This window comes from Plectropomus leopardus, chromosome 2, assembly GCF_026936395.1.
Source record: "Plectropomus leopardus strain MGB_pleo_1.0 chromosome 2, ASM2693639v1, whole genome shotgun sequence".
NCBI classification, from domain to species: Eukaryota; Metazoa; Chordata; class Actinopteri; order Perciformes; family Serranidae; genus Plectropomus; species Plectropomus leopardus.
The window spans coordinates 18,850,227-18,878,119 of NC_142177.1; the positions used below are offsets into that span (position 1 = coordinate 18,850,227).

The 27,893-nt window shown below is 39.6% G+C and overlaps 1 protein-coding gene across 3 annotated transcripts; it reads left to right on the forward strand.

The window, feature by feature from the left end:
- Nucleotides 1-468: 468 nt before the first annotated feature.
- mst1rb (macrophage stimulating 1 receptor b) lies at nucleotides 469-27,035 on the forward strand. 3 transcript variants are annotated; one of them, XM_042503698.2, is made up of 22 exons: nucleotides 470-751; nucleotides 4,740-6,034; nucleotides 13,251-13,427; nucleotides 13,553-13,675; nucleotides 14,256-14,426; nucleotides 14,535-14,695; nucleotides 16,279-16,417; nucleotides 16,557-16,693; nucleotides 16,924-17,103; nucleotides 17,213-17,312; nucleotides 17,445-17,663; nucleotides 17,852-17,998; nucleotides 19,154-19,307; nucleotides 19,476-19,565; nucleotides 20,502-20,717; nucleotides 20,832-20,912; nucleotides 21,118-21,299; nucleotides 21,436-21,545; nucleotides 21,726-21,891; nucleotides 23,106-23,242; nucleotides 24,328-24,596; nucleotides 26,547-27,035. In XM_042503698.2, exons 2-21 carry the CDS (start codon nucleotides 4,829-4,831, stop codon nucleotides 24,557-24,559), a joined length of 4,128 nt encoding a protein of 1,375 aa, XP_042359632.2. In that variant the 5' UTR covers nucleotides 470-751; nucleotides 4,740-4,828; the 3' UTR covers nucleotides 24,560-24,596; nucleotides 26,547-27,035. The 3 variants fall into 3 exon arrangements, with proteins under 3 accessions (XP_042359640.2, XP_042359632.2, XP_042359624.2); XM_042503706.2 differs by lacking the exon at nucleotides 26,547-27,035 and having other exon boundaries at nucleotides 469-751; nucleotides 20,505-20,717; nucleotides 24,328-26,447; XM_042503690.2 differs by lacking the exon at nucleotides 26,547-27,035 and having other exon boundaries at nucleotides 24,328-26,447.
- Nucleotides 27,036-27,893: the final 858 nt, after the last annotated feature.

A 27,893-nucleotide genomic window follows, 5' to 3' on the forward strand; every position in this document is an offset into this window, starting at 1 on the left:
TCCTTAATCGCTGATAATAATTTAAATACATATTTTTTTTCACAGTAACTGTGACTGATTACACTTAATTTATTTTGTAAGGTAATTATTGATAACTATTATATGTTAGTAGTTATTTTCTCCCCTACACTGCACATTAATGTAATTGGGATTTTATTTGTTGTTGTTGTTTTTTAGTGTACCATCATGAGTAGGCCTACCGTCATCTTTCAAGAGCCCAATGTAAGACCAGTATCCATGCTGGTGTGTTGCATAAACAATATGAAGCGCAAGTAGCTCAGATGCTCTGTGTTAGAGAGGAATGGTAACGGAACAGGGGTTAAATGTACAGTAGGTAATAAAAACGTAAAGGCAAATAAGTTCTTAAAAAAATATGCAAATTTACATGCATCATTTTATGACATCATGCGTCACCATGAAAGGTGGGCGAATCAGGACGAATGAGGGTTAATAGGTTTTAGTTTTGCTGCTGGTGTCAGTGTGCAGAGGGGAGGAGCGAGCTGGAGCACCGCTGAGCCTCAGAGGAGCGACTCAAACTGAGAGCTGAAGTCAAATCCGAAACAAACTCACTCCTCACGTCCCAGCGCGCTGTGGGAACAACCACGCTTCAACTTTTATCAAAAAATAATCCGATGTTTTATCTTATATCTTTCTGAGCGACGGTCACTCATCCCTGCGCTGTTCCTCAGTCAGATAAAGAGCAAAGCTGGCAGTGACTGCTTTCCTGCAGAGGACTAACTAACCTGCACAGGTAAGCTTGTCAAAACATTCACATCTGCAAGCACAAAAGGTGTTGTTAAACGGGCCACGTGACACTGCTAAATCTTCTGGCGCTGTTGTCAGAGACCATAGCAAACATTCAGCCACCATACAGTTAATGTAAACAACTGTTGCTCAAAACAAAATAAAATACTATTACTACGAATAAAATAAAAAATACACAGTGATACAATGACAGGTGATTCAAATTGTTATTAAGTGTGTTAAAGTCATTTTAAAGTCATTACTGTGTTCTGCTATCATAATTTAACTGCATCTTGGTGTATTTAAACAGGGGTTTTAAATGCAGGCTAATATAGGCTGAGGTGCTGAAACTGTGGCATGTTGTTTATGTGTGAAGATGAGTGAAGAAGGTGTACTGTAAACTCATAATATGTGTGATAATATATACTATTCTATGTATAATTTGAGTATATATTAGGAAATATTACAATTAGTTTCTTGTAATTGGAACAGTAATTGAATTTACTGTCAGAACAGTTAAGAAGAGTATAACCGTTCATAGAGCTCACAGAGGGAGGCGTTATTTTGGGTAGCTGTTAATACTTAAATACTCTTTTACATGTGGAATGGAGCCTAAGGTAATTTCCCTTAACTTAGGACTTTCAGGATAAGAAACAGGAACGCAATTTTGGAGATTACATTGAAAAAATTAAATCCAAAAATGTATAAAGCAAAAGAACAAGCAGAAAAACACAGGCTAAAAATGATTATGCTTCAGTGCCATTTTCAAAATCGATTGGGGCACCGTGTTGACCTGAGACCACTTCACATCTCAATCTCACATTGTTTTTTAAGAGTAAACTCAGAGAAATAATTTTATATGAATGTTTCAAAATAAAGCAAATGCAAAATTGGTGGATTTTGGCCGTTCTTGAGTGATTTTGGATGCATTCCCCGTCACTGAATCAATACATGTGTCCTCAGTGTGCAATATGTTTTAAACATTGATTCTTGCACAGCAGCTTTCCTCTTCAAACCCCTGTGGAAATCTGTGCAGGGGATAATGAAAGAGAGGCACTCTTCCTTCTCTAATTAACTGCCACCAAAGTGCTGGTGATCAAGGCATCGATTCAATAAAGCTGTTGCATATTGCAGCCAATACAGTGTCCGCGTCCCTCACACTTACAGGTCATTGTTTTAAGTCTTTTTTAAAACAATTAATCCTTTATTTAAAAAGGTAGTCTCATAGAAAATATATTTTTCAAGAAAGGCCTGCACACAAAAATAACACACATTTTTAAGGTAGACATAAATGTTATACATTATCACACAAAGTAATTACAAGTGTGATTGCAAGTACATAAGTACAACCTTTTTTAAATGTTCAAGTGGAAAGTACCAAACACTGTTTGGAGCTCATTCCATAGTTCACAGCATATTTGAAGCCAAGTTTTACAGTACAACTAAATTAGTAAAAAAAAAAAACCCTGCTGTTGTAGACTTTATTTGTAAATTAAATAGTTAGATTCATATTGATGTTAGGATTAAATGCACAGGCCAGAAAACAGTACATTGAACACTTTTTAAAATTTGAATCCTGTACCTTAAGTGAGGGAATACAAACAGATGCAGCCTGCAGCAAAATCTCGCTAGCTGCTGACCAGCCAAATAGCACTATTGTACCATGAATGGAAACTCAATTTCAACCATTTGCTTTATTAACCATGAACATGAAGAAAGTCAATCAGTGCCATTACTATGTATACCCATGTCCTCTAACCTTAACCTCAGTTTCACATGGAGCTGCAAATGTTAAAATGTAACACAACATCAGTGAGATTCCATGAATTATTAATGTAAAGACACTAAATTTGACTCCAAACTTTTCCATATGACTGCTTATAGTAAGAACAAGTGCTGTTTTCTTGAAAGAATTTTGGTGAAAATTAGGATTTTTTTTTTCTGCTGAATAAAATAATCAGACTTGATGAAATTCTTTGACACGAGCGGACAAACTGTTCCTTCTCCACCTGGGGCTTAAAAAGGCGCATGTCGTCTTATGACCATCAGTCCGTGGACATCTTTCCCCCTGAAAGGCACGTAGTGGTTGTGACAGGAATGCAAAGCAGAGAGGCCGGGGTTCTTGAATACAGCTTCGCCGTGATGTGTCTGGTTAATCATCCACCAAACAGTGTCTGTTCAGAATGAAGACAAGGCTCAGAGTTTGAAACACGGTTCCATTTGGTTGGTTGTTATTGGGAGACTGAAGATGAGCCACGGAAAACTGCTCAATTTTAGTTGATGAATTTGGTGCATTACCTTGCTTCTCTCTTGCCTAAAAGATCATGACTCATTATGGAAGAAAAACAAATGAGATGTTGGATTAACCAGAATAAACACGACCAGACAGATATGAATGAGTTGTGCAGGAAGTCACAATAAAAATAGTTTGATCCACTATCTACTACGCTGACCAACACATCCCTCTGTTTTATTATGTAAACGTTTCCTCTCAGTGTTTGTGGTGAGTCAGAGGAAGCTTTTATCTTTATGACCACATGCAGTTTCATCATCATCTGGTTTAACCAAGATGATGATATGTGTCATCTTGAATCTGTTTGGATTCAGTGCAGGACATAATTAAGCAGACTGATATTGATTTAAATCAGTTACAAATAATGTATGTAAATCCATGTCGCAACATTTTATCCAGGAGAGAATCATTCTGAGTGAGAGAATATTTATCTACATGTGCACAAAAGTATGAGACATATGAAAAGTTTTTGGAGACTGGACCTCATTGTGAGGTGGAATTGTAAGGGGGGTGGTGAAGCTGTAGAATAGGGTCCCCCCTATGGAGTCTAGACGCTGATGGTGGTGATGAGATGTAGTGGATCCTGAGGATCTGGATGTGAGAAGGAGTGGACTTTCAATGAGCTCGACCTGGGTGCTGAAAGTGATGACTGGAGGCGAATGCGATGGAGGACGGTTCTGAATAAAATGACAGTTGACAGCTGCAGAGAGGAACGAGTTAAGGTTTGACTGCAATATGTTTGGCTGATAGAGATCGGTACAAAATTTAATTAGTTTAATTGGAAGAGGGAACGCTCATAATCATCTGACTGGAAGAAGCCAAGGAAGTGAGATGGAGAGGGAATCGTGCAGCATAAAGATAGTCTAGACGCTGAGCTTCATTTCCATGAAACTGTGCTTTTTATCTGTGACAAGCCACTGTTATTATTTTACAGTTTTGCTGGAGGTTTAGTGTCACTGAAGATAACTGATGTAGTAGGTCAATTTAGAATAAAATTGGTTGCAATCATTTGGAAAAAGAAGTCAAGGTTCACTTTTCACCATTTAAAAAATAAACTCTATTTCTTTAGAGGATCGTGACATGAGATTTAAACAAGCTGCAAGGTAGTGTACTTGGCTTTGAAGCCAATTTTCGTAGTGGCCAAACAGTGGAATTACAACTCCCATGTCCGTCACATGATGCTATTAGGCCCAAAAAGACTTTCCCATAGACTTACATTTGGAAAAAGACATCTTTAAATCAGCCCTGCAAAATGACTGATTTTGCCATCAGGATTTGGAAACATTCGGAAAGTCTAGAAGAACTGCAAGATTAAATCATGTTATCATGTTAAATCATTTCTTTTGATATTATCAATAAAGTTTGATTTTATTTTATCCCCATTTAAGTTAGCAAAGCACTAAACTGGAAGTAGCTGACTTGATGGGCAGAAGTCTCTACGCCACCTGGTTAATGGGCCCAGTAATACTACAATAGTTGAACATTTTATGCTTCATGCACCACTGAGCAACTTTCGTATGAATGAACAGGAGCCCACCTCCAACACTGTATCCAGGTCTCTCAATACATCCATGGGTTGAACGCCATTGTGCAGAGCAAGCAAGTTAACTTTTTTTTTTAGGAGTGAATTGTTTTAGTCATATTTGTCTTTTAGGGAAATTTTCTTAATGATTACATGACTTACTCTTCTCTCTTCATTCAGGTGTCAGCAGCTGCTGTTAATGATGCTTTTGTCCCGACATCGAACTTGGAGGTAACCTTGCGTTGTCTGTGCTGCACCCCGGAGTGGAGATGGTTTACAGGACCACAAAATGGGGGACATGTGTCTGGCTCCAGACTCTGCTGGCCTTTGCTTCAGCCAGCTGTCCCTCACTTGCCCCAAGCCCTGTCAACTTCTCTGTGGTTTACACCATGCCCTTCTTCCAGGCCCGGGGCCCCATCCAAAACATAGTCAACAACTCGTTTTACCAGGAAGTGTATGTTGCTTCTCAGAATGTGATTGAAGCTGTCAACAGAAGTTTGGAGAAGGTGTGGGAGCTCCGCACCGGGCCAGTGGGAAGCCCAGATTGTCAGATATGTGATTTGTGTGACATTGACAAGGACCCTAACTTCATGGAAGACACAAACAATCAGGTGTTGCTGTTGGACACCCTCTTTATGTATTTATACTCGTGTGGAAGTTCTCAGTATGGTGTATGCTACTTCCACCAACTTAGAGCAAATGGAGAATCGCCTTCTCTCTCTCAGTGTCTGTTCAGAAGGGATTCTAACTCTGCCGCCTACTGTCCTGACTGTGTGGCGAGCCCTCTTGGTACCAAAGTCACCATGGTAGAAGAGGGACAGACCGTCTACTTCTTTGTTGCCACCACTGTCAATGACAGTGTGACCCAGCGTTATGCAAGGAAGTCTCTATCAGTGCGTCGACCGCTGGCCACAGAGGATGGTTTCTACAGAGACGTGCGTGGCCTGACTGTGCTCCCAGGCTTGCGGAGGACATACCATATTGAATATGTCTACAGCTTTTTCACTCAGGAGTTTGTCTACTTCCTTTCAGTTCAGAGAGAGAGCCCCGATCAGGACTCCTCTCCGTTTCAGACTCGCTTGGGACGTCTCCCTCGGAATGAATGGGAGATGAAGAGGTATCGTGAGGTGATCCTGGAGTGTCGGTTTGAACCAAAACGCAGGAGGAGGAATGTAGCCAGCGAACCCTATAAGGATGTGGTGTACAACGTGGTCCAAGCGGCCCATTTTGGCAAAGCTGGCAGGGAGCTGGCAGAAGAGTTAGGGGCCGAGGAGGAAGATGACATCCTCTATGGGGTTTTTGCTGTTACTGATGACAACGGGGTCACGGAGCATGACTCGGCCCTGTGCGCTTTCCCAATGGACAATGTGAACAAAGCAATCGTCGATGGAGTGGATGACTGCTGCGAGTCTGGACCAGAGCAGCTCTCCAGAGGACTCTGCCACTTCCAGCCCTGTGAAAGCTGTCCACATGAGGTGAGTCCACCAGGCCACAAACACACAGTGATTCCAGGTGATTAAGATCATCTCATGTCTACTTTTGCTTAAATAAAATAGTCCCCATTCAAGATACTGTTTTAAAGGTCGTCTCTGGGCATGGATTAAACCACTAAAAAGTCATATCTGTTTATCAAAATGACATATTTTGTTAACTTTTACACAAAAACTCTCTTTATGCATTAAACTGGGTTATATGTAACTCTGCACATTTGCCTTATTGAATATGCATTGATGTAGGCTATGTATCTGCAAATTAGTCCTGCCCCTCAGCCGTAAGCCTGCAGCTCAAGAATACCTGCTATAATTTGTTGGTAATGTTAGATAAACCCAGTTTCCAATTGCCAGCTCTGACAAGTTGAAGTGAGTGTGAAAGTTAAATTTGATGCACAGCTACACTTTGCTTTTCCTGAGATACCCCCTGGTTTTGGTTTTGGTTTGTTGAAAGTCCCACCCAAAATGGTTTGTGACATAACAAACCCAGAAGTTTTGATCGGCATTTTCTAGACTGTATTTAGCTGAGTTCACATCCTGATGTAGCACAAATTTTAACCAAAGCTTCAGGAAATCTGCAAAAGAAAATTCACATTTTTGTCCTTTTCCATAGACTACTGTTAGGCACATATTCAGAGCTGGTTCATTGAGGTAATCAGCAGGTGGCACTAATTCTCGAATTTGCTTTACCACTGCAGAGGAAGAGCACTAGCCACACCTCAAACAAAGGACAACAATGGATGTATAACAACAGAGAGCACACCGGACAATGAAAATTGAGTTTTAAACAATTAAGAGTTCTGTTAAAAAGGTTATCTACTTGATTTTCATGAGTAGGGGTCTCAAAGATGCAGACAGGTGAAGAGTAAAGGTAAATTCAGTTGTGTGTGTTTGTGTGTGAGAGATTCATGGAGTGCTGGCAAGATGGAAAGTATGTGGAGTCTGCAGGATGAGATAATCCATATGTTTCTAGCCGTCACTTTCCAAGAACCTTAACTAAAAAAACATTGAAGGTATCTCATTGAACTGCACCCATCCATAATTGGTAACTATTTGCTGACTCAGAGCGCAGGCATCTTGACAGGGCCTGTTAAAAATGTTACCATCTGGGCGTGGAGCTATAAATTACAGCTGTTATGTGCATAAATATTGAAAACGTAGTAAGGTTACTGAGAGCTTGTCGTGCCTCTATGAAATTGTTGTAAACCATAATTTGCTTGTTTGTACATGAACAAAGAAACAATCCAAATGAGTGACGTAAATGAGCATTTAATGGAGTTTTAAAATGATGACACAAACGATGCCTCTGCCAGGTATTTTATTATGATTATTATGGAGAATTATCAGTTTAGGAAATCATGTAAACCCCCACTAAAAGAAATACTTCACTGACTCTTCTGGCAGGAGCAGGATTACTGTTTAGATGTAGACTGAGCTACACATGACTAATGAAATCAAACACATTATGAAAAGATTTTGTCATTGCACAGAGTTAGCTCCAGCTGCATGTGGTTATTGTGTGACTCACTGCTTTCCCGGATAAACCTGCCCACAGGTTACAGTGTAAAATGAAAGTGAAACCAATGTTAGCAGAAATAGGAATTAAAGGTTCAGTTTGTAGGATTTGGAGGCATCCATTGGCAGAAATTGAATATCATTTTCATAACTATGTTTTCATTTGTGTATAATCACCTGAAACTAAGAATTGTGTTTTCAATACATTAGAGTGAGCTGTTAAAATCTACATACAGAGTGGGTCACCATATTGTTCTACAGTAGCCCAGAACAGACAAACCAAACGCCCACTCTAGGGCCATTCAGGTTTTCGTGTTGGACACTATAGTTCTCCTTCACGCTTGGCACATGAGAAAAGTTTCCTCTGCAACCTCAACGCTCGATGCTACTAAGTCCTACACACTACGCTTTTAGTCTTGCCTTTGAGAGCTTATACCTTTTAAGTGATGCAAACACCGTTTCCTATTAAAAAATAACTTTTGAACTTTTTAATAAGCATTTTGAAAAATAATAATAGGCTTTTACTTTCTTCCTGAGAGATAGATAAGAAGGTTGATGTCGATCTCCCTATGTCCGTGTGGGAAATATGAAGCTGGAGTCAAATACTGTTTGCTTAGTTTAGCATAAAGACTTTAAAAAAAAAGGGAAATGGCTATCCTGGATCCATTCAAAGTTATGAATATCTGCCCAACGGAAGCTCTAAAGTTCACTGTTGAACATATTATAACTTCTTTGTTTAATTAATGTCTGTGAGTTTGCCACACAACCTGTGTAGACAGGAAAAAATCAGGATATAACCTGTTAATAAATGACAATTTGGAGGTGCTGATAGCTGTGGGCAAGACCAGGCGACATATTTACCCCTGTTTCCAGTCTTTGTGCTCAGCAAAGCTTGCCACCTGCTGGCTCCAGCTTCATATTTAGCATGCAGACACAAGAGTAATATTAATCCTTTCATATAACCTTTAGCAAGAAAGCACAAAACATAGATTTCCCAAAAGTGTAATTATTACATCATTGAAGCTGTGTGTAAAGGCAGGGAGGTTTTTAAAGTAATAATAACAGCTAGGTCATGAACGTGAAAATAACTGAATCTTTCTTTCATCCAGTTGATATTCTGACTGAGTTTATCTGAGAAATATGACCATTATTTTCTCTTTGGCCTGAAACAATAATTTATTTTTTGCACATCGTCTCCACCATGTGACATTCCCATAAAAGAAAAAAACTTTTCGGGATTTCTATGAAGTACCATTAAGGTAATCTGCATCCCAGTCTGTGGAGTAATGCAACCAGAGCCAAATGCATCAGCATTCAGTAAGCACTCACTGTAAAAACCAAGAAAACAGGGATACAAATTGCTTTTTTGTTGGGAAAGAAAGTATGGAAAAAGACAGCCTGCACACTGGTGGAATGAAAATTGGACGGGGGCCAGGTGGGAGTGAGGTTTGTTAGTGGGATGACTTGTTTTCTGAAACAGCTAAGTGAGTTTCTCAGGTCAGACAGGAAAAGAGTAATTTAATAAACTATTTAAAAAGGTTTGATCTTATTTCAGTTTAGAAAGGTTTACTTCATTCCTTCCTGTTTTATCAGTTCCTTCATAACTGGTATGGTGTGAGTGTGTTCAGTATCCTTTTAAGGCCATCATGTGCATTTGAATTTATATTTTCAGACATCTGAGATTATAACAGCATTGGTCTCTTGCGTTAATGCTTTTGGTAATGCTGCTTTTTATTTCCAGATCCCAAAGGAAGTTAACCATTGTTTTCTTTTTTATATTTAGTTATTCTGTGTTGGCTGTTGTGGAGTCTGGGATGTGCTAAGGCTTCCTAGTCCCCATTTAGATTAAAAGTAAATAAAGTAAACAGTATGAGAATGAAGCAGAATTCCCAGAACTGAGTTACTATTATTGCTGTTGCTGCAAATACTTCATAGTTTGGATGTTGAGTCTTTAAACTTGTGGTAAGAAAATGTTGTGACTCAGAACTCAAAACTGTGAGGTGATGTAAACTGTTCAAGGGTAAGAGCTGAAAATTTAACATGGGTTTTGATTTCACTTGTTAGAAATTCGCAAGAGGTTTAGATAAACAGTTTTGTAAAGTTTTTCTTTTGGAAGGTCTCTCTTCGATTTATCCACAGAGGAACTTTCTTCTTGGACTAGTGAACTTTCTCCCGAGGCATCTTCTGTTTTGTTGCTTTTGGCTGCTGTTCTGAATGTTGAGTAACCTGCCAGTGGGACTGTCCAACAATTTGTAATCCTGGTTCTTCCATTTCTCAGCAGATCAAAATATCTTTTGTGCCAAAGTCATATGTGCCTCAGAAATACTATGCTTTTATCCCTTTATTACGCCATCAGATTACTTAGAATTTGGGAGAATCATTAGATTGAATGACAAAGAATAAATTGCTCCACATATGAGTAATCAGTTTTGTTGATGTTGTTGGCCTCTTTCTGCTTATGGGCTCTCACTGGAATATTAAAAAAATGTTTTCATTTGGGACGGTAGATGTCAGTAGACTATATCATATTTTTCATGTTTTTGTTTAAAAAATGTTCTATGTCATTGAAGGTCTGTTAGTCTTTGGAGGTATGACAGCCTTTGCATTTGAATTTACAGTACTGCGCAAAAGTAGGTTTGCTGTTCTAGCAACTATATATATATATATATATATATATATATGAAAGTGAAGTGTGACCTCCCTTTAAATGTAACACCTCTTAAACTCTCTTGGGAAGACTATCTTGAAGTTTTCTAAAATAATGTCCTGGTTTACCATTAGATTAGTATTGTAAATCTCATATTATCTGCTCCAAGAGAGTTCAAGACATGCTAAGTGTAAAGAGAGGTCACACTAAACACTTGCAACTTTAGTCTGTTGAAGTTGGTTTTTTTTTCTGAAATATTTTCATTTTTGATACATATTATATGTATGTTCTAGTTACAAATGAATATGTATCATCATTATAGCCTTGCTAAAATAACAAAGTTTACGGTGGCCCAAGACTTTTGCACAGTTCTCTAATTCACATTTTTAAATTACTGTCTATCCCTTTTTGTCAATATACACAATAAGGTAAATGGCAGTTGAAATGTATTGCTTCTTATATCCCACGTTTGTACACACACATGCCACATGTCTCTGGAGCAGTATGGGGATTCTGTGCCTTGCTCAAGTGCTCCACACTCCATACTTGGTCTATACCGGACCTTGAATTGGCAACCCTCCAAATCCGAAGCCAAGTCCTCACAGACTAAACTATGCTGCTCCACTTTTGAGGGCTTTGTGTGTGACTTTAAGCTTTCCAAGTAATGATGCTTTTTATTTTTAGGTCAGTGGAATTTGAGGTTTAGGGTTTACAAAATTTAATTATAACCAAGGTTTTGTGCATTGGAGGTGTGGAGGTGAATGACTTCAGTCAGTAGCAATGTTGTTTGTGTGTTTTTTTTAAGTTCTTGATTCACATCATAAGACAGCAGGATGATGGAGGGTGCACGTCTCTCAGTATTTTTATATGTCAAGAAAACATTTAGAAAATGTAACCTCACTGTGACGGTCGTGACCGGAGGCTTTTTTTTTTCAGGTTGTCTGTCTGTTCATCCCATTATTTTGAAGGCGATATCTCAGGAACATGCCAAGGGAATTTCCCCAAATTTGGCACATGTGCATTTGAATCCAACAATAAACTGACTAGAATTTGTTAGTCCAGAGTCAAAGGGCACTGTGACCTCAAAAGAAAAAGTTTTTAGCCATTATTCAAGAATAAATATGCTAATTATGACACATTTTACACAAACAGGTGTAGACATTTGGTCAGACACTGAATCAGTAACACTAATCATGAAACTGTGCTGATTTATGTATCTTTGCTGCCGGGTTAAAGATGTGTGTGAAGCATTCATGTTTTAGCATTTGTAGCTTCTTTGCAGCAACATTTTAAGATTAGTCTATTGTCAGTGCTACAAATGAGTCTGGGCAGACATGGATGTAAATTGCAACTTGACTAGCGAAGGCTAAAACTGTGAGGTGGTAATTCTAGTTTTGTCTTGGCCTCTAGCTGTTAGCCAGTGTTACATGAAAGACTCCCTTTAATCAAACAGGGATACACCCTGCTCTGTGTCAAAGACAATCCTGTCAGATATGCAGCACAGAATAATTAATCATGGGCTAATAAATTATAAAATGATCATATTATCGTGACAGATTCATGTTGTGCTTCTGGTGTGCCAGGGACTTTGTTTCTCATGGTTACCCTGGTGACCAGCGCAGCTCACAGCACGTCCATACAAGCAAGCAGCCGGGCCTTTATTATTACACCTGTATATTTTTAGAAGGTAATTTATTGTGGTCTAAGAATGTGGATCTCTTAAGAGCACATAGATACACACTCTGAGCCGTCAACGTCCAATTAACTGCTTGTGCTTAAAGATTGTTCTCCATGAGAGCTGCGCATGTGTGATGGGGGGAATCTCCAGGCACCTCCTAATTCAACTCAGACTCTGAGGTCTATGATGCAGTTATGAAACAATTTTGAATTGAGCACATGACTTAATGACTTTCTCAATGTCACAACATGTTACATTTAAAACATAGTGTATTTGTAATGATCCATAAGTAAATACAGAGAGGAATTTACTTGCATAATGTGCAGCACGTGTCCAGGTCCCTTTTCCCTTCAACTTAATAGGAGCCAGAATGTCCTTACACTAGCTTTTTAGACATGGGTTGCTGGTCTGATTTTATCTACTGGGGTTGTTGATGCTCAGCCATCCTCATCAGAAATTAGGAAGTAGCCTAGCTTAGAATGTAAACACAAACATGTTTACTTCTGTTACATTTCACAACCCAGTTGGTTCAGCTAAAGGCTGTGGAATGAGCCCGATTTTTGCAAAATTGGTGCAAGTGTTTATAATGTCTACAATTGGGTTTTGAATTGCTGAGTTTTCACATTTCTGCATTAAAACATAATTTACCAAAAGAGAATTAAGATGCATCTAATAACTATTTTTTTAATACTGCCCTTAATGTGTGATACAGTTGAAAGCTTTGGAAAAAAGGGGCCTTGTGTTATAGTTCCACTTCTTGTCCTTGAATCTGGATTGTTGTATTTATGACCTGACATATAATTTTGGATTATTTGGTCTAGGTACTTTTCCAAGGTCAAAAATAAACTCTCTAGCTGAATATAAATTATATATTTTTTACCATACATGTGGCTAAATCTTAAAAAATAAAAGTCCAATAGAATACACGCTGAATTGAAAAAAAATATCTGGCAGAGGAGTAACAAATAGATCCGCAAACCAAATAACATCCATTTGAAGGATTTTAATGCTGTGTAACATTTTAAGCCAGCGGCTCTTCCATAGACACCATCTAAAAAGAGGCTCAGGCTCAAAATGCTACAGAGCATTAAAATCTTACATACACTAAAACCACTACAGGAGGTCAGACTCCTCATTCTTCTTATTGCTTTTCTGTCTCTTATTTCTTCTTAAACCACATTTAAGCAAAATGACAATAAATCTACCTTGTACCTTGTACCAAAAGGCCTAGCTAGACCCTGCTGTCAACCTTGTTCAAACATATATAATAATTCTAACTTAAATACTGTTGAATTTCTTTTTGCCTCACTTTCTCATTGTCTCATTTTCGTGTCCTCTGCTGCCTGTGGCTTTGGTACTAGAGCATGGAGAACAACGCCACATGCAGAGACCATCCTACCATGGTGTCAAAGCCCTACTACAGAGTGGACCTCTTCAACAGGCAGATGACAGACGTCCTGCTCACATCTCTGCTGGTCACGACCATAGAGAACAAGACAGTAGCTCACATTGGCACCTCTACTGGACGCCTGCTGCAGGTATACAACATGATTTGAGAAATAAATGATTTTTTAAAAAATATATAAGCCATGTTTGGTTTTTGTCCTCACTTGAGACCATTGTATATGTTCTGCTACTAATAATGTTATATCTGTGTCTGCAGCTTGTATTGACAAGATCCAGCCCTATTATCTTTGCCAACTACTCTTTAGTAGAGAACCAGAGGGTCTCGTCGATTGCCGCTGTTTACTCATCAGAGTATCTTCTCTTTGTGGTTGGAGACAAGGTGCGACAGCAATCCCCTGAAATGAGAGTAAACCAATCTTATTAAGGAAACGTGTGAAATGGCTCTGGATGGATGTAACTGTCATCTGATGGCAGGAGGTGAACTTTCCTTCCACAGACCAAAAGACATGCAGGTCAGGTTGCATTACAATTACAAATGAGCTGGGCCTGTGACTGATTGTCATTGATCCCGTGGTGCTCTGGAGACCTGTCCAGAGTGTTTCCCTGCCTTCTGCTCAGTGCATGCTGGGATAGGTTGCACCCCTTGTGAGCCTAAGAATGAATAAGTGCCTAAAAAGGAAATCGATAAACTTGATATGACCTAACAGTTTGGAGTAAGGTGGATATTAAAGGCTGGCACTGGATCATTACATGGGTCTTGTGGGATATTAGGACTGTTATGGTGTGATGTTGTTATTAGGGGATCCTACTGACCTTGTTTCAGCACCAGGAGCTGTCAGTGCAGCCTGTTAAACAGCCTTGTGCTGAATGAGGCCAGTGTCAATTTACATGTTAATAGCCACATTAATAATGGAAGACTGAATATGTGACCTTTAAAATTTTTATCTCTCCTTTTTCAGATGATCCAGGTGCCCCAGAGAGGGCCGGGCTGTCAACACTTCCTGACTTGTGCCATGTGTCTGACAGCCCCAAAGTTCATGGGCTGTGGCTGGTGCTCTGGAGTGTGCTCCTGGGAGAGCGAGTGTCACAGCCGATGGAGGAACGAGTCCTGCCCACCAGGGATCACTGGGGTGAGGTTTGTTCTGTAATCCAGGACAAGAACATATCTTTGAGCAACTAATAAAGACATCTCATTTCAAGGGGGCACTATACTGTATATTCTGCTTTTATTGACGCAGTTCTTTCCACGGACTGCTCCTCCTGATGGTCAAACAGAGCTAACGGTGTGCGGATGGGAGTTCCAATCCCCCTTAAGACCTGCTATCACCTCCAGAACACACCAGGTCCGACTGGGACAAACTGCCTGCATTGTGCTTCCAGTCAAAAGCAACAACACGCAGTGAGTATCCGTCCAGGCCTTGTTCTTGCATCCATAGGATTTTATTGGGGTGTTAAAACAGATTAAAACACTTGTAATAATTCCCTCTGAGGAAGGAAGAAAACAGAGCATAACAGTTCTGGCCTATGATCCGGTCTATTGAGGCTATTTCTAGAGAAAATTGGTATCAAACTCAATAATATCTGAATGTTGAACATTATTACAAAATAAAAGTCTAGACTTTGAGGGACTGACACCAAAACTTGACATGTGCTCACTTATGCCTTATTTCTGATGTGCTGAAATATCTCAGTGTGACACAGGACTACATTAATAATATATGTAGTTACACAAAAACTTCCGTCTCATTTCCAATTCAACTTGACTTGACTCAACTCACTTTACCAGTTTTTTTTTTATCTATTCAGTTTTCCCCTGCTGATAGTACCCCGGCAGTGAAGGCAAGATTCTCAGCTGATTGCCACCAGACCCCCAAGAAGTGAAGCCAATTTTAATTGTGGCCAAACGGTATAATTACACCATTACACCTTACATGGCAAAAGAAACATCTAATTAATTGATTTGTAATTTTTGAGCATCCTAACCCCCGTAAAATTATTTGTTTTACTATCAGGAGGATCCCTTTAGTCTGCTAACATTATTAAAGTTGTGGCAATCATCCCTGGATCATTCTGATATTTTAATACGCAGCAGTTGAACCAAGTTGGCTTCATCATGCACCACTCAGCAACTTACATAGGAATGAACTTCTGCTTTCTTTCAGTTGTACACCGTCGTGTATGGCGTAGTTTTGCAGGCTGCCATTTAAAAAAAAAATCTGGGAATTAACAAATTGCGGTCACTACTGATGGTAAGTTGGCTATTTAAAAATGGCAGGTTTGTGCAGGATGTCGTGTTGTGCAAGGGACGATTTTCGTTATAGTTCTGAATGACCAGTCTGTGGTCTGAAGTGTTTGAACTCCTCGTTCTAGTGCTTGATAAGCTTGCTTTGATGCTCGACAGAGTTAATACCAAAAAAAGTAGACTACAAGGTCCTATCCACAACTTTTGCTAAAATCGAAAAAGTGTGAGTTGAGTTGAGCCATGCAGTACCATGTGGCATAAGAGTCTAAAGCCAAGCTAGTGCCTCTGTGAGGCTGTAATCAGATGCATATCAGCATGGTAACAATCTCTAAATTATAATGCTAACATAAAAAAAATGCCATGTTCATTGTCTTAGTTTAATGTGTTAGCACTGAGCAACAGCTGAGGCTGATGGCAATGCCATTGGTTTTGGTGGAATTTAGTGAATTTATGTAGCTAATGTCAAAGTGTTGATCTAAATTAAAACCAGGTTTTTTCTGAGATAGATTTACCAACCAACAAGCTCTACAAAGACAATTTCATTCACAAGTGCAGTGGATTGATTTAACTGAAAGATGTAATTTAGGAGCTTAGCTAACCAGGAATTTTATTTCTTGATGCTGCCTAAAATGTAACTATTTTATTAAATACATTTAATAAATGTAAGTGCCCCTGTGTTGCAGTTATTGTATTTGCCAATGACCTACTGATACAAGTATTTTGTGGTGCATGTTCTTCAGCCTGGTGTGTAAGATTCGCTCTGGGGCTACTGAGCTGTCCAAACCAGTCAACATCACAGTGGAGGTGCATGAGGTCAAGGTGGAGGGTGGACGCTACTCTATTGACGGGAAGGCAGAAATGCCAGGATTCACATTTGTGGTAATCTTTGTTGTTATCATCCATTAATATCCTCATGACAACATCAAAACTAAGAATGATTTAATAAGCTATTTAATCCATGGAACCACCTGTCAGACGCATTTATTTGCCAAAATACTATTATAAACTGTCCGTCCAGATTCCCAACATCACAGAAATTCAGCCCAACTATGGGCCCCGTGTTGGGGGCACGCTCATCACAGTGACTGGACCTCACCTGGATGCTGGGAGGACCAGGAGAGTCACTCTCAATGACATGCCCTGCCCTATAAAGAGGTCTGAAAATACCTTTTATCTGTTTTCATCACACTAACTGCAAATTGTGTGTAATTATGCTTTTGAAAACTACAGGCTGGAAAGGTCCAAAGACTGACTCATAACTGGAGATATTATCTTAATGGACATGCAAAATATATTTAAAAGTGTGAAGCCTTTTGATCTGTCACAGTTTCCCTATTATGTAAGTATGTATGTTATGTATTTACTTCCCCTCTGCCTCTCTACAGAGTCACAAAGCCCAAAGGCAACGTATCCTCCATCATTTGTCTGTCCCAGTCCATCTCAGAGGTGAGGGACGTCCCTCTGAGCGTTTTCATCGACAAGTCTCCTGTCCTCACCACAAAGGTGTTTTACTACAAAGAAAATCCAATGATTACGGCTGTTCTGCCTGACTGTAGCTTTGACAGGTAAAACAGAGAGACCTCTATCTTTTCTCATATTTTTTTATCATCATCACACATTAATGTAGAACAATCTTTTTTTCCATGACATTAAGCACGTCTGTCTTAATTGCAGGGGGTCAAAGATTGTCATTGATGGGGAGAACCTTGACTCGGTTTATCGCACCATCATCCGCTTTAAACCCAATGAGAGCCATTTGAAACCTGTGACAAGGGTATGTGTTCATCATAATATACAGTAGATACATTCAAAAACATTATTCTTTCAGTCTACAATTTTGCAATTTCATATTCTTACATTTAACTGTGGGTTTACCAATAAAGTATGATCTCATTGTTTTTTTCAGGAGTGCATAGGCAAGTCTTTGCCCACGAGAATGGAGTGTATCACTCCTGTGTTCCCCAGGGATGAGACAGAGGAAGGAGAGCTTTCCTTTGACATGGACGGAGCGGTGGGACTCTGGAACAAAGAGTTCTCCTATCACCCCTATGGAGAGCCCATACCTTTTGAAACGGAGGGGCACGTGCTGAATTTGTACCCTGGGTTTGACGAAGTGTCACTACATGTAAGTAATGGCTCTGAAGCTATTTGCTTTGACTTTATGGCAAAACAAATGTAGATTTGTAATATTATTTATATTTATATAAATTATAATTAATATAATTTAATGATTATATAAATTATTATTTATATAATATAAATTTAGTAAGTAACTCTTTTCGTCTCATGTCTTGATTTGATCTCTGTGTACAGCATCAAAAGCTGAATCTGGTGAGCTCCTGTATGACCATCATTATGATGGTGGCAGGCGTTGATTGTGATGCTAAAGTCCTGGATAATGAAATCACCTGCCGGATCCCAAAAAACATGACCATCCCCAGTGAGGGACTGCCAGTGAAGGTGAGTCAGGCCTAATGTTTAGATAATGACTCACTGATGGATGTTTCTGGATCCAGATCACCAGTCGCTCTTCTACATATTTCTCGTAAACATAATTGAACATTTTACAAAATAAATGGCAAATATTTCATCATCTATACACAGTCCCAGGAAATTTTAAACTTAAGTACGTCTGCATGCTGACAAATAGATATTTTATACATGCAATTAAAGTCAGTAAAACTCGAAGTAAGAGACACACAAATATGAGTGTGGTAGCCTGTTTCATCCATCCATCCATTGTCTGCAGCTTATCCAGGGCCAAGTTTTGACGGCAGCAAGCCAAGCTAGGTAGTCCAGACACTTCTCCCTCGTTTTCCAACTCTTCCTAAGAGATCCCAATTCAAGGCATTCCCAGGCCAAGTCAAACATCATCTAATCTCTTTAGCATGTTGTGGGTCTATTCCTGGGTTTCCTACCAGTAGGATGTGCACGGAAATCCTCAAAGGAAGGCGCCCAGGAGGCACGCTACTCCAACGCCCGAATCACAGTAACTGGCTCCTTTTGTTGAGAAGGAGCAGCTGCTCTACTCTAAGCTGCCTTTGGATGTCTGAGCTGCTGACCACATCTCTAAGGCTGAGCCCAGCCACCCTGGGGAGGAAACTCATTTCGGCCACTTGTATATGTGATCTCATTCATTCTGTCTCAATGCAAATCTCATTACCGTAAGTGAGGGCTGGAGTGAAGATTAACGTAGATATTGATTTTCTCATCTGACTCTTAACAAGAAAGCAAATAAGGCCATTTAACAAAATGTCAAACAAAATCTTTAAATTCTGTAAGTGTTGTTGAAAGGGACCTTGTTCTGTAAGAACAAGGTCCAAAAGTAAAGTAATTAAAGTAATTAGAAGCAGTGCATGGTGTGTGCTTAAAGAGACTTTGAGCCAAAAGAATCATTCAACTTAGGCATTAAATTAAAATATTGTAGTTGAGCTGATGCAGAGGGGGATTTGAATTGTTTTTATAGTTAGCAATATGCTTTTAAACACAGGAGTAACACATATGTGACCAAAAACACAGCCAGTCTCAGTGTAAATAGCTTGAAACCTAAAAATGTATGTTTTCCATGTATGTTGGTTGCAACAAAAACTGTGTATGATGGACTCTGCTCTTTAGATCTCCATCAACGGGCAAGTCCACAACGTTGGTACGGTGGTGCGGGTCAGCAACCATTATATGGTGGGCATTGTTCTGGGGATCCTGGCGGCTCTTGTGGCCGGAGCGGTGCTCGCCTTCGTTGTCATGAAACACTTACGGAAGAAGAAGAAAGGTGGGCTCCTCTCTGTCATGTGAACCTTGGTCAGACCTGTTTATACAACTACTACCAGCTGTGGGGAAGAATCACACAAGTCTTTCAACTAGAACAACCCCAGCATGGCAGAGGATGTACATGTGTTCATGTGTTGATGATTAAGAAGTGTTGTGAAATGTTTTTCAGCCTCCATGGTGGAGACCCGTTTGGCCCACAGCGCTAACCGCTCTGGTACAAATAATGTGGAGCTGTCACCAGTTGGGGACTACAGGAGAGGTGACTGTCTAGCTTTTAAACCACACTGTACAGGCCGAATCACAATGCTTATTTATAATGAAATCTTTGCGTCAAGTACTTAAAATGACACGGCGCATTGCAAACGGCAAGTGGTTGGTTTTTAGTTTTTAGCCACTTAAAAAAGACCATGGCCCTTCTGTAAAGAGTTTGCATGTGCTCCCCATGTCAGACATACAGGATAGGTGACTTGAAATTGTCCATAGGTGTGAATGTGAGCATGAAAAGGATAAGTGATTATGGAAATTGAATGCGCAGAAAATTAATTTAAAAAAAAGACCCACTTAAAAAAACAGATCCACATCATTTCAAGTGTATGCTATATTCAGAAGACTTTCACAGCTTTACCGTGCTGTCAGACAGCCACTTTCCGACGGAGAACAGATATCTCAAAGTCACCAGACTCCATTGATGAAAACAGTAATTTTACTTTGCATAACATGGGAGTTGCTGTCTACTGCTGCCTTTGTTGGTTAATGTGTAAGGTAAAGCAAAATATTTTAAATATCAGTTACCCTTAAATTGATATTTTCTAGGTGGCTAAACTACATTTTGCTTTAGTTTCTGTCCACAGCAGTACTTTGCTTCACTTCTTTGCCAGTATTTGGTTAATAAAAGACGGTGGCAAAGCAAGACAGTACATAAGATAAGCACAGCAGAAACATCAGATAGTTCTGACCGCTGTGTTTTTAACTATATCCAGATGTTACAGCTACAGCTAAAAAATGACAACAGAAATAAACAAATTCGCAGATTTCACATTTTTCTGCAGTTAAAATCAATTGCCAGTTGTCCACCAGGAGGTGACTGTTGCTGTTAATGCTGTGTCACGGTGATTTGGTCTATAGCTAATTTGCTTCTGAGACACTTGCCTTCATAGCTCTCATTAATAAACCTCTCTTTTTGGACTTTTACCAGTAGTATCCCTGAGTCCCCCAACCCCTCTGGTAGGGCAGGTGGTGTTTCCCAGCCTGAGCTACGCTGCAGGCACCATAGATCCAACCCTCACCCCCCTCATGCCTCCAGAGAAGATCTCCATCTCCAGTTTCAGGCCAGAGCTGCTAGAGGAGGTGAAGGATGTTCTTATTCCTGCTGAGATGCTTATTGTGCAGCACCACCGGATCATAGGGAAGGGTAAGGAACCCCGCTGTCTGTATTGAAACACTAAACTTGTTATGGAGCCTTTTGTAAGCTATGTCTTGGAGAAACAGCAGTAGTCCTGCGTCATTTTGTGTTTTTTTCCTGCAGGTCATTTTGGCACTGTCTATCATGGCTACTTCACAGACCACAACAACAGAGAAATCCACTGTGCTGTCAAGTCTTTGAATAGTGAGTAGCTGCTTCAGGAAAGCACCAGAAAGTCTCCTCAGTTCCTCTGATGTAGAACAAATTGCCACAGGATGATTTGGGATATTTTCTATGTATCTTTAAAAGCAGCTTTTCAGACTTGTTTTTCCTCCTTCATATTTGAGTCCATATAATGTATGTGTATGTGTGTGTGTGTGTGTGTGTGTGTGTGTGTGTGTGTCATCAGGAATAACAGATGTGGAGGAGGTGGAGCAGTTTCTGAAGGAAGGTATCATAATGAAGGGTTTCCACCACAGCAATGTGCTGTCTCTGCTGGGTATCCTCCTGCCGCAGGAAGGGCTCCCTCTGGTGGTGCTGCCGTACATGAAACATGGGGACCTGCGGCACTTTATACGCTGCGAGAAGAGGGTGTGACAGCAACACTAAATAGCGCACTTTAATAATCTCATTTAAAAAGAGCCATTTTTATTCTGACAAGCAAATGAGGTACATTTCCAACTGTTAAAATCAGTGTTTTTGACATGTGTTTATTGGATTTGTTCAGAACCCCACTGTAAAGGATCTGATCGGCTTTGGGCTGCAGGTTGCCAAGGGGATGGAATATTTGGCTCAAAAGAAGTTTGTGCACAGAGATCTTGCAGCACGCAACTGCATGTGAGTCACCAAGATGTGCAGGGAAATCAGAATTTTATTTACTGCCATTAGGCCTAAATTTATCTTCAATGTACTGTAGAGAGATGTTTCATGGTACAAATTTAGTCAAGCTTGTTACATCACAGTAGTCAAATATAATGTTTTACAACAAAACCACAATCTTTGTTTTTCTTTCTTTAGGCTAGATGAGTCGTATACAGTGAAGGTGGCAGACTTTGGCATGGCCAGAGATGTTTTTGATAAGGAGTATTACAGTGTTCAGGATCACAGGAAAGCAAAGCTTCCTGTGAAATGGATGGCCATCGAGAGTCTGCAGACACAGAAATTCACCTCCAAGTCTGATGTGGTGAGCAAATTAATGTCTTAGTGTAACTGAGATCGCTGCAGTTGTTGTTTAAGTGTTGAGAGACACTTGTCAGTGTTTCTGGTAGTAGAAATCAGTGCATGATGTGTTTGTTGTTGTACAAGTTTATTCATTAGGATAAACTTGAGATGAGCTATCTCGATTTCGAGGGGGTAGATGTGTTTAAAGCTGTAGTTGGCAACTTATAACAATTATCATTTTACAGCCAAGCAGTACACTGAACTATGTTTCTGAAAATATTTTAGAGAGGAAATAGGCAATGCAGTAACAAAATCTTGATTCATATTTGATCAGTGCTGCCCAGTTTGACTGAAGTTCATAAAGTGATTGACATAACTGACACCTGTGTTAGAGACGCCTTGGCTCAGATTGATTGTTTTAAATGAGCCGCTGTCTGATATTAGCAAATGTCATTAAAGGCAGAAGGAAGGGAGGAGGGACCTGTTTTTATTTTATTTTTTTTAACGGACTATATGTCTCATGTACCTCTCTCTGAATGTAGTGACAGTTGCAGAAAATATGACAAAAAGCCATTTTCATAAAAGTTACTAACTGTGGCTTTAATGTTCCTTTTTAATGTCACATATTACCATGTTACTGTGAGGCTATAATCAATATACTATCAAAATAATTTACAGGATGGGAAAGCAAAAAAACCCTAACATTTTATGCTGCATAAATGTTTATTAATTTTGTCTGACTTTTTTCTTAACTTTGACTTGTTTTTTCTTGTCACCTACTGGATAATTTAACCTCTTCAGGTCTTCAAAAATTATTCAAATAAAACAAAGGCAAATGCTTGAAATGGTCACAAACAGTAGACATATGTATGTAATGATGAGGACGAGAAACGCTGAGGAAACACGGCTCTACGTAGCATTTTGCATTAAATGCCATTTTTGTGGATTATGCACAAAATCTTCCAAATTGCTGTGCAGCATAATACTGTACAACCACATACAGTACAATTATAGGAAACATAAGTGTTTCACAAATTTATTCCTATTCCACCTTCATAGTTTCAACTCACATTGGTCTAGCCCCTCAGGACGGAAAAACAGCGACTGCACACTAGAGTATGCTCTATTAACATTTATTCAGTTCCCACCAAGGAGATGTTTCAAGCCTCACACTCCTCATCAAACCAGTGACAGACAGCACACTTGTACTTGTAACTTTTGCCTCTCCTGATGCAGTGGTCCTTTGGTGTGCTGATGTGGGAGATGCTAACCAGAGGAGCGAGCCCGTACCCTGAGGTGGACCCTTATGACATAACACATTACTTACTGAAGGGCAGGAGGCTTCCCCAGCCTCAGTACTGCCCCGACCCTTTGTAAGTATGAAGAATATTAGCACTATGTTGCACACTTTGTTTAATTAGTCTAAAGAGTCATTTTAAATGGGTTGTTGTTGCTTAATTTTTATAAATCCATTGTAAAGTTGAGGGCTGCTTAAGAATGAAAACTACAGTAATACTTGCACAAATTTACATCTATGAGATGGAAGAACAAAGTCCAGAGTGGTAATAACAAGATGTTTGAATGGTCACTCAGTAGTGTGAAACCCGTAAATTGTCCACTACTTGGTATTCCAGCACAGTTAAGCAATGTAGTTTGGGAGTTAATGTGTCTACAAAACACCGCAAAGAACACTTCCTTTCTTACAAAACCACACACACACATATACCTGTGTGACTTAAAAAATAGTAGCCAGCATGTTTTTTTTTGTTTTAATGATAAATCCCCGGAACTGTGAGTTTTTGCCAACTTGAAGAAAATCATCAACTTAAAGACTGATGAAGAATAACTCAACTATTCATACCCCTTGTCCACTGAGGACTTGTCATACATCCAGTGAGGATTAAGGCGTAACCAGGGACGTATGATGCATGTGTGATTGGGTACTTTTGCTTTTAATACTTTTCATACTAAGTACTTTTTCTCATTACACTTACTTACTTTTACTTAAGTAACATTTTAAATGCAGGACTTTTACTTATTACAAAGAATTTTCATAGTGTGGTATTAGTACTTTTACAAAAGTAAAGGATCTTCATACTTCTTCAGTGACTTAAGAAAACTAATTACTGGGTCTGACAGATTTCAATCATGCAGTCTGTACATGTCCACACAGTCCTCAGAGAAGAACAAATCAGGCATAGTAGGTAAAAACATCTGTCTAGATGGGTGTGGGTGTGGTCCCACAGTGTGGGACTGTGGGTGTGGAGACTTAAACACTGGATAACAATAACAAAAAATGTGAAAGTAATTATAGACTATTTTGATGCCAGCCAGTATAGTATAGTATAGTATAGTAAATGTAATGTAATGACATGTAATATAATAGAATAATATATAGTGCATTGGTTTATCTGTCCCCTCCTTACTCAGACTCGGACTCTATGAATGCTTTTTCCAGGTATAGCATTATGCTCCAGTGCTGGGACCCTGATCCAGAGTTGAGGCCCAGCTTTGCTACGTTGGTGTCGGCTGTCTCCACCATCCTGTCTGGCCTTGAGGGAGAACACTACATCAGCCTGAATGTCACCTATGTCAACCTGGACCAGCCGCGGCCCTACCCTGCCCTCACAGAGTCTGCTGATGAATGTGACTCCACAGATGCTGAAGATTCAGGCTCAGTGTCTTCCTGATCCACGCTCCTCCTCCTCCCCCCTCAACTTTAAACTGGTATTGGTGCTAACAGCAAGAGCACAAAAAACCTCGACCAGGTCACAACAGTGACTCTTACCACAGAGCATCTAAAACAGAGATACTTCCTGCTCTTTATGTGCATGAAAGTGGTAGCAAGATGTTTTCAGCTGTAGAAGCACAAAGTTTGGTCTTTTAAACTCTGTTATCTTAAAAGTATTTCAAAGAAATTTAGTTTTTCTTATTTTTAATTGCTAAAGAGGTCACTTATAATACATTTAACAAGTTCTGTCATACTAGCTTGTTGGCGGGACAAAATAAAACAGGTCAACACTTGTATCAATTCAAAGCTAATTTGTAATATTACACTGGTTTGCTAAATCAGCCTGCCTGTTAGCAAGCTAGCTAACAATGGTACAAAAAAAAAATGTTCATATTTACTTCTCAAATACCAAAGTATTGTGCAAAGAAAAGGCACTGGCTCGGGCTAGATAACCAAATCTGACTCTGAACTAACGTGTTCCCACACAACGTGAGTCTTTCTCAGATATCTGTTTTATTATTTTCCTGCACAGCTGGTATTATTGAAGACATTATAAATGTAAAGTAAGTTCTTCCAAGTCCATATCTTGGCTACAGTGTTGAGCAGAGGTGTGGATTCAAGTCATAAATTTGATGGTTCTAGATTCAACTTGCCAAAATCAAAAAATACTCACAACTTGACTTGTATTTTAACATGACTCGTGACTTCACTTTGATTTTAGCCTTTAAACTTAAAAATCCTTGATACCTTCCCCCGGGCCCATAGATGAATTACTGAGTGGCTCTAAAAGACACAAGCCCAGGGTCCAAAGTGCCAGGCGACCCTGTGGCCTTCATTTGCAAAATATCACTCAAACCACAAAAAAAGTACAAAACAACTGCAAGGAGACACAAAACCACAACTGTGTCTTGCTTCCACGTTGGAGAGGTAGTGGAGCCCTCTGTATATCTTTGCCTAGGGGCCCATTGTCCCATTGTCAAATCCAAGGACTAAGATTAAAAAGTATGTTATTTAAAAAGTGTGCCACAAATCAATTCATTTTCCTTCATCCCTTGAATCACCAAACATTAATGCTATTAATTCCCAGTAAGTCAACACTTAATTCCCCAGGTCCACTTTGTTTTAACCAATCTGGCATCCAGTCAAGTTGCAGGAGAGAACCATAAAGAACTAACTTTACATCACTGAGCGTCAAAAAATGATACCAATGATAATTTTGTTCGCACACAAAAACTAAATGCAGTGGTCAACAAGAACAAAAGAAAAAAAAGAAAAATAAGTTGCAGAGTGCAAAAGGTGCAAGTTGAAAATTGCAGATGGAAACCCAACACATTTGTTCTAACAAATAAATACACATTTTCATAATTTTTAAATTATTTTTATGAATTTTATATATTGTCACTCCGGCAAGGGCATTAGATTTGGTGGAGTGTGTTATGACTTGTTTAGGCTTCCAAACCTAAAATGACAGACTTGGGACTTGACTTGAATGCAAAGACTTGAGACTTACTAATGACTTGCAAAACAATGACTTGGTCCCATCTGTGGTATTGAAGAAAAGAGTTACAAAAAGAGTATCCATTTAATTCAGTGGCACTTAGCTTTCTTTCACTACCTAAAACATAGTGTACTGTTACAGCAGCAGAGCCCATGTGTGTATTTAGGTATGACATTCCCACATTTGCTTTTAGATCTTTTGCATTATCGCGATTGTTTTGTATATTTTGGACCATTTTTCTGCAAGGCGCAATGTTGACAACAATTTTCTGAAAGACACATCCTGTTGCTTGTATTTCTGTCACAATGTTTTTGAGATAGTGTAATAAATTAAAATATTTATTTGTTTATAGATTTGTCCTTGTTGACTTTAAGTAAATAGGGGGATTTGTGCAAACATTTGCAGTTGATTTTTGACACTTTCTGTCTTTTGTTACTTTCTCCACTAGAGGTCAGCGTTCTGTTAGAAGTCCTCTGCAGAGCCACTGATCTGCTCCTGAAGACGCTCCCAGCAACATGGATGCAGAATCCTTTATGTGTGCATCACTTTTTCTGTAGCATAGCAACATGAATGACCCAAGTCTTTCACATTTGCTCTGAAAACCAACCAATAAGCCCTCTAGATGAAACATAAGATATTAAACACAGACCAGAACAGCACAACAGAGCAGGCAGGTATGTCTACCTCTTGCTGTTTCATTTGTTCTGCCTTCAGCCATTTGGCTGCAACGAACAACTGTATTTTTAATTAAATGAGCAGAAGTTACAGTCAGCATAGACAAACAATCTGTCAATCTCACAAACAAACTAAACAAACGTCTCACCAACATACTGTAGCAACTCCCAGAGCTGTAAACAGACACCACACACAACAAACACACTTCCCCCACAACAAAACCGGAGTCAAATAAAACCAGAGGGAAATAAACATCATAAAGTTTTCTCTTTTTTCATGCTGCCAAGAACAAAAGTCAGTCCCCGCGTGGTTGGGCCTTTGATATAGAGAGAGTGAGCCCAGCTTTCGTTGTCAAAATGTGTGTGTGTGAGGCCACATGTTGTGGGGCAGAGCCCACAGGATCCACAATGGAGACGAATCAAGACAGCCATGATCCCCCCCTTTCTCCCTCTCCTTTCCTCTCTGTGTGTTTTGATCCCTGTTGTATTATCTGGGCTATAAAAAGTGCAGAACCTGTGAAGAGTGCTGCTGTCAGCTGTGCGACCAGAGCTTTTCTCCTGAGCTTGAGTTCACCAATAGGTCCCACACAGCAGGCCTTCTAATGCATCTCATACACATTTATTTTCCCCCTCCCATCTTCTGTTGTGATTATTTGGACATCAAATGCTGAGATAAGACAGTTGATGCTGGTTGATCATGATGCAGGGAGTGTGAACAATTCATATCTGTAAACTGCATGTGTTATATGGCTGCTTCATTAGAGGGAACATTAATAACCATTGCACGAGTGCTGTGTCAAGTTTGGTGAGAGGGAAAGCAATCTGTGAGACTGGCCATCTGAACCAGACTTTTTTTACAGTGACAGGCTAATTATTTCCATTGCTATGTGATGATGGCAGGTCCTCACAAATAAGTGCTGGAGCCGAACTGGGAGCTCTTGGATTCTTTTCAGTAGGATCTGGCATAAAGGACGTCCTGTGAAAAACCCTATGGAACCAGCGAAGCACGACTCTCATCATATGTTACACAGCATGCAGCAGGAAACAGCTTAAATGACAAGAAATAGAATTCCTTTTGACACATTCAGCATTTGCATTCAAATAAGCTTATTTTGCGTGAG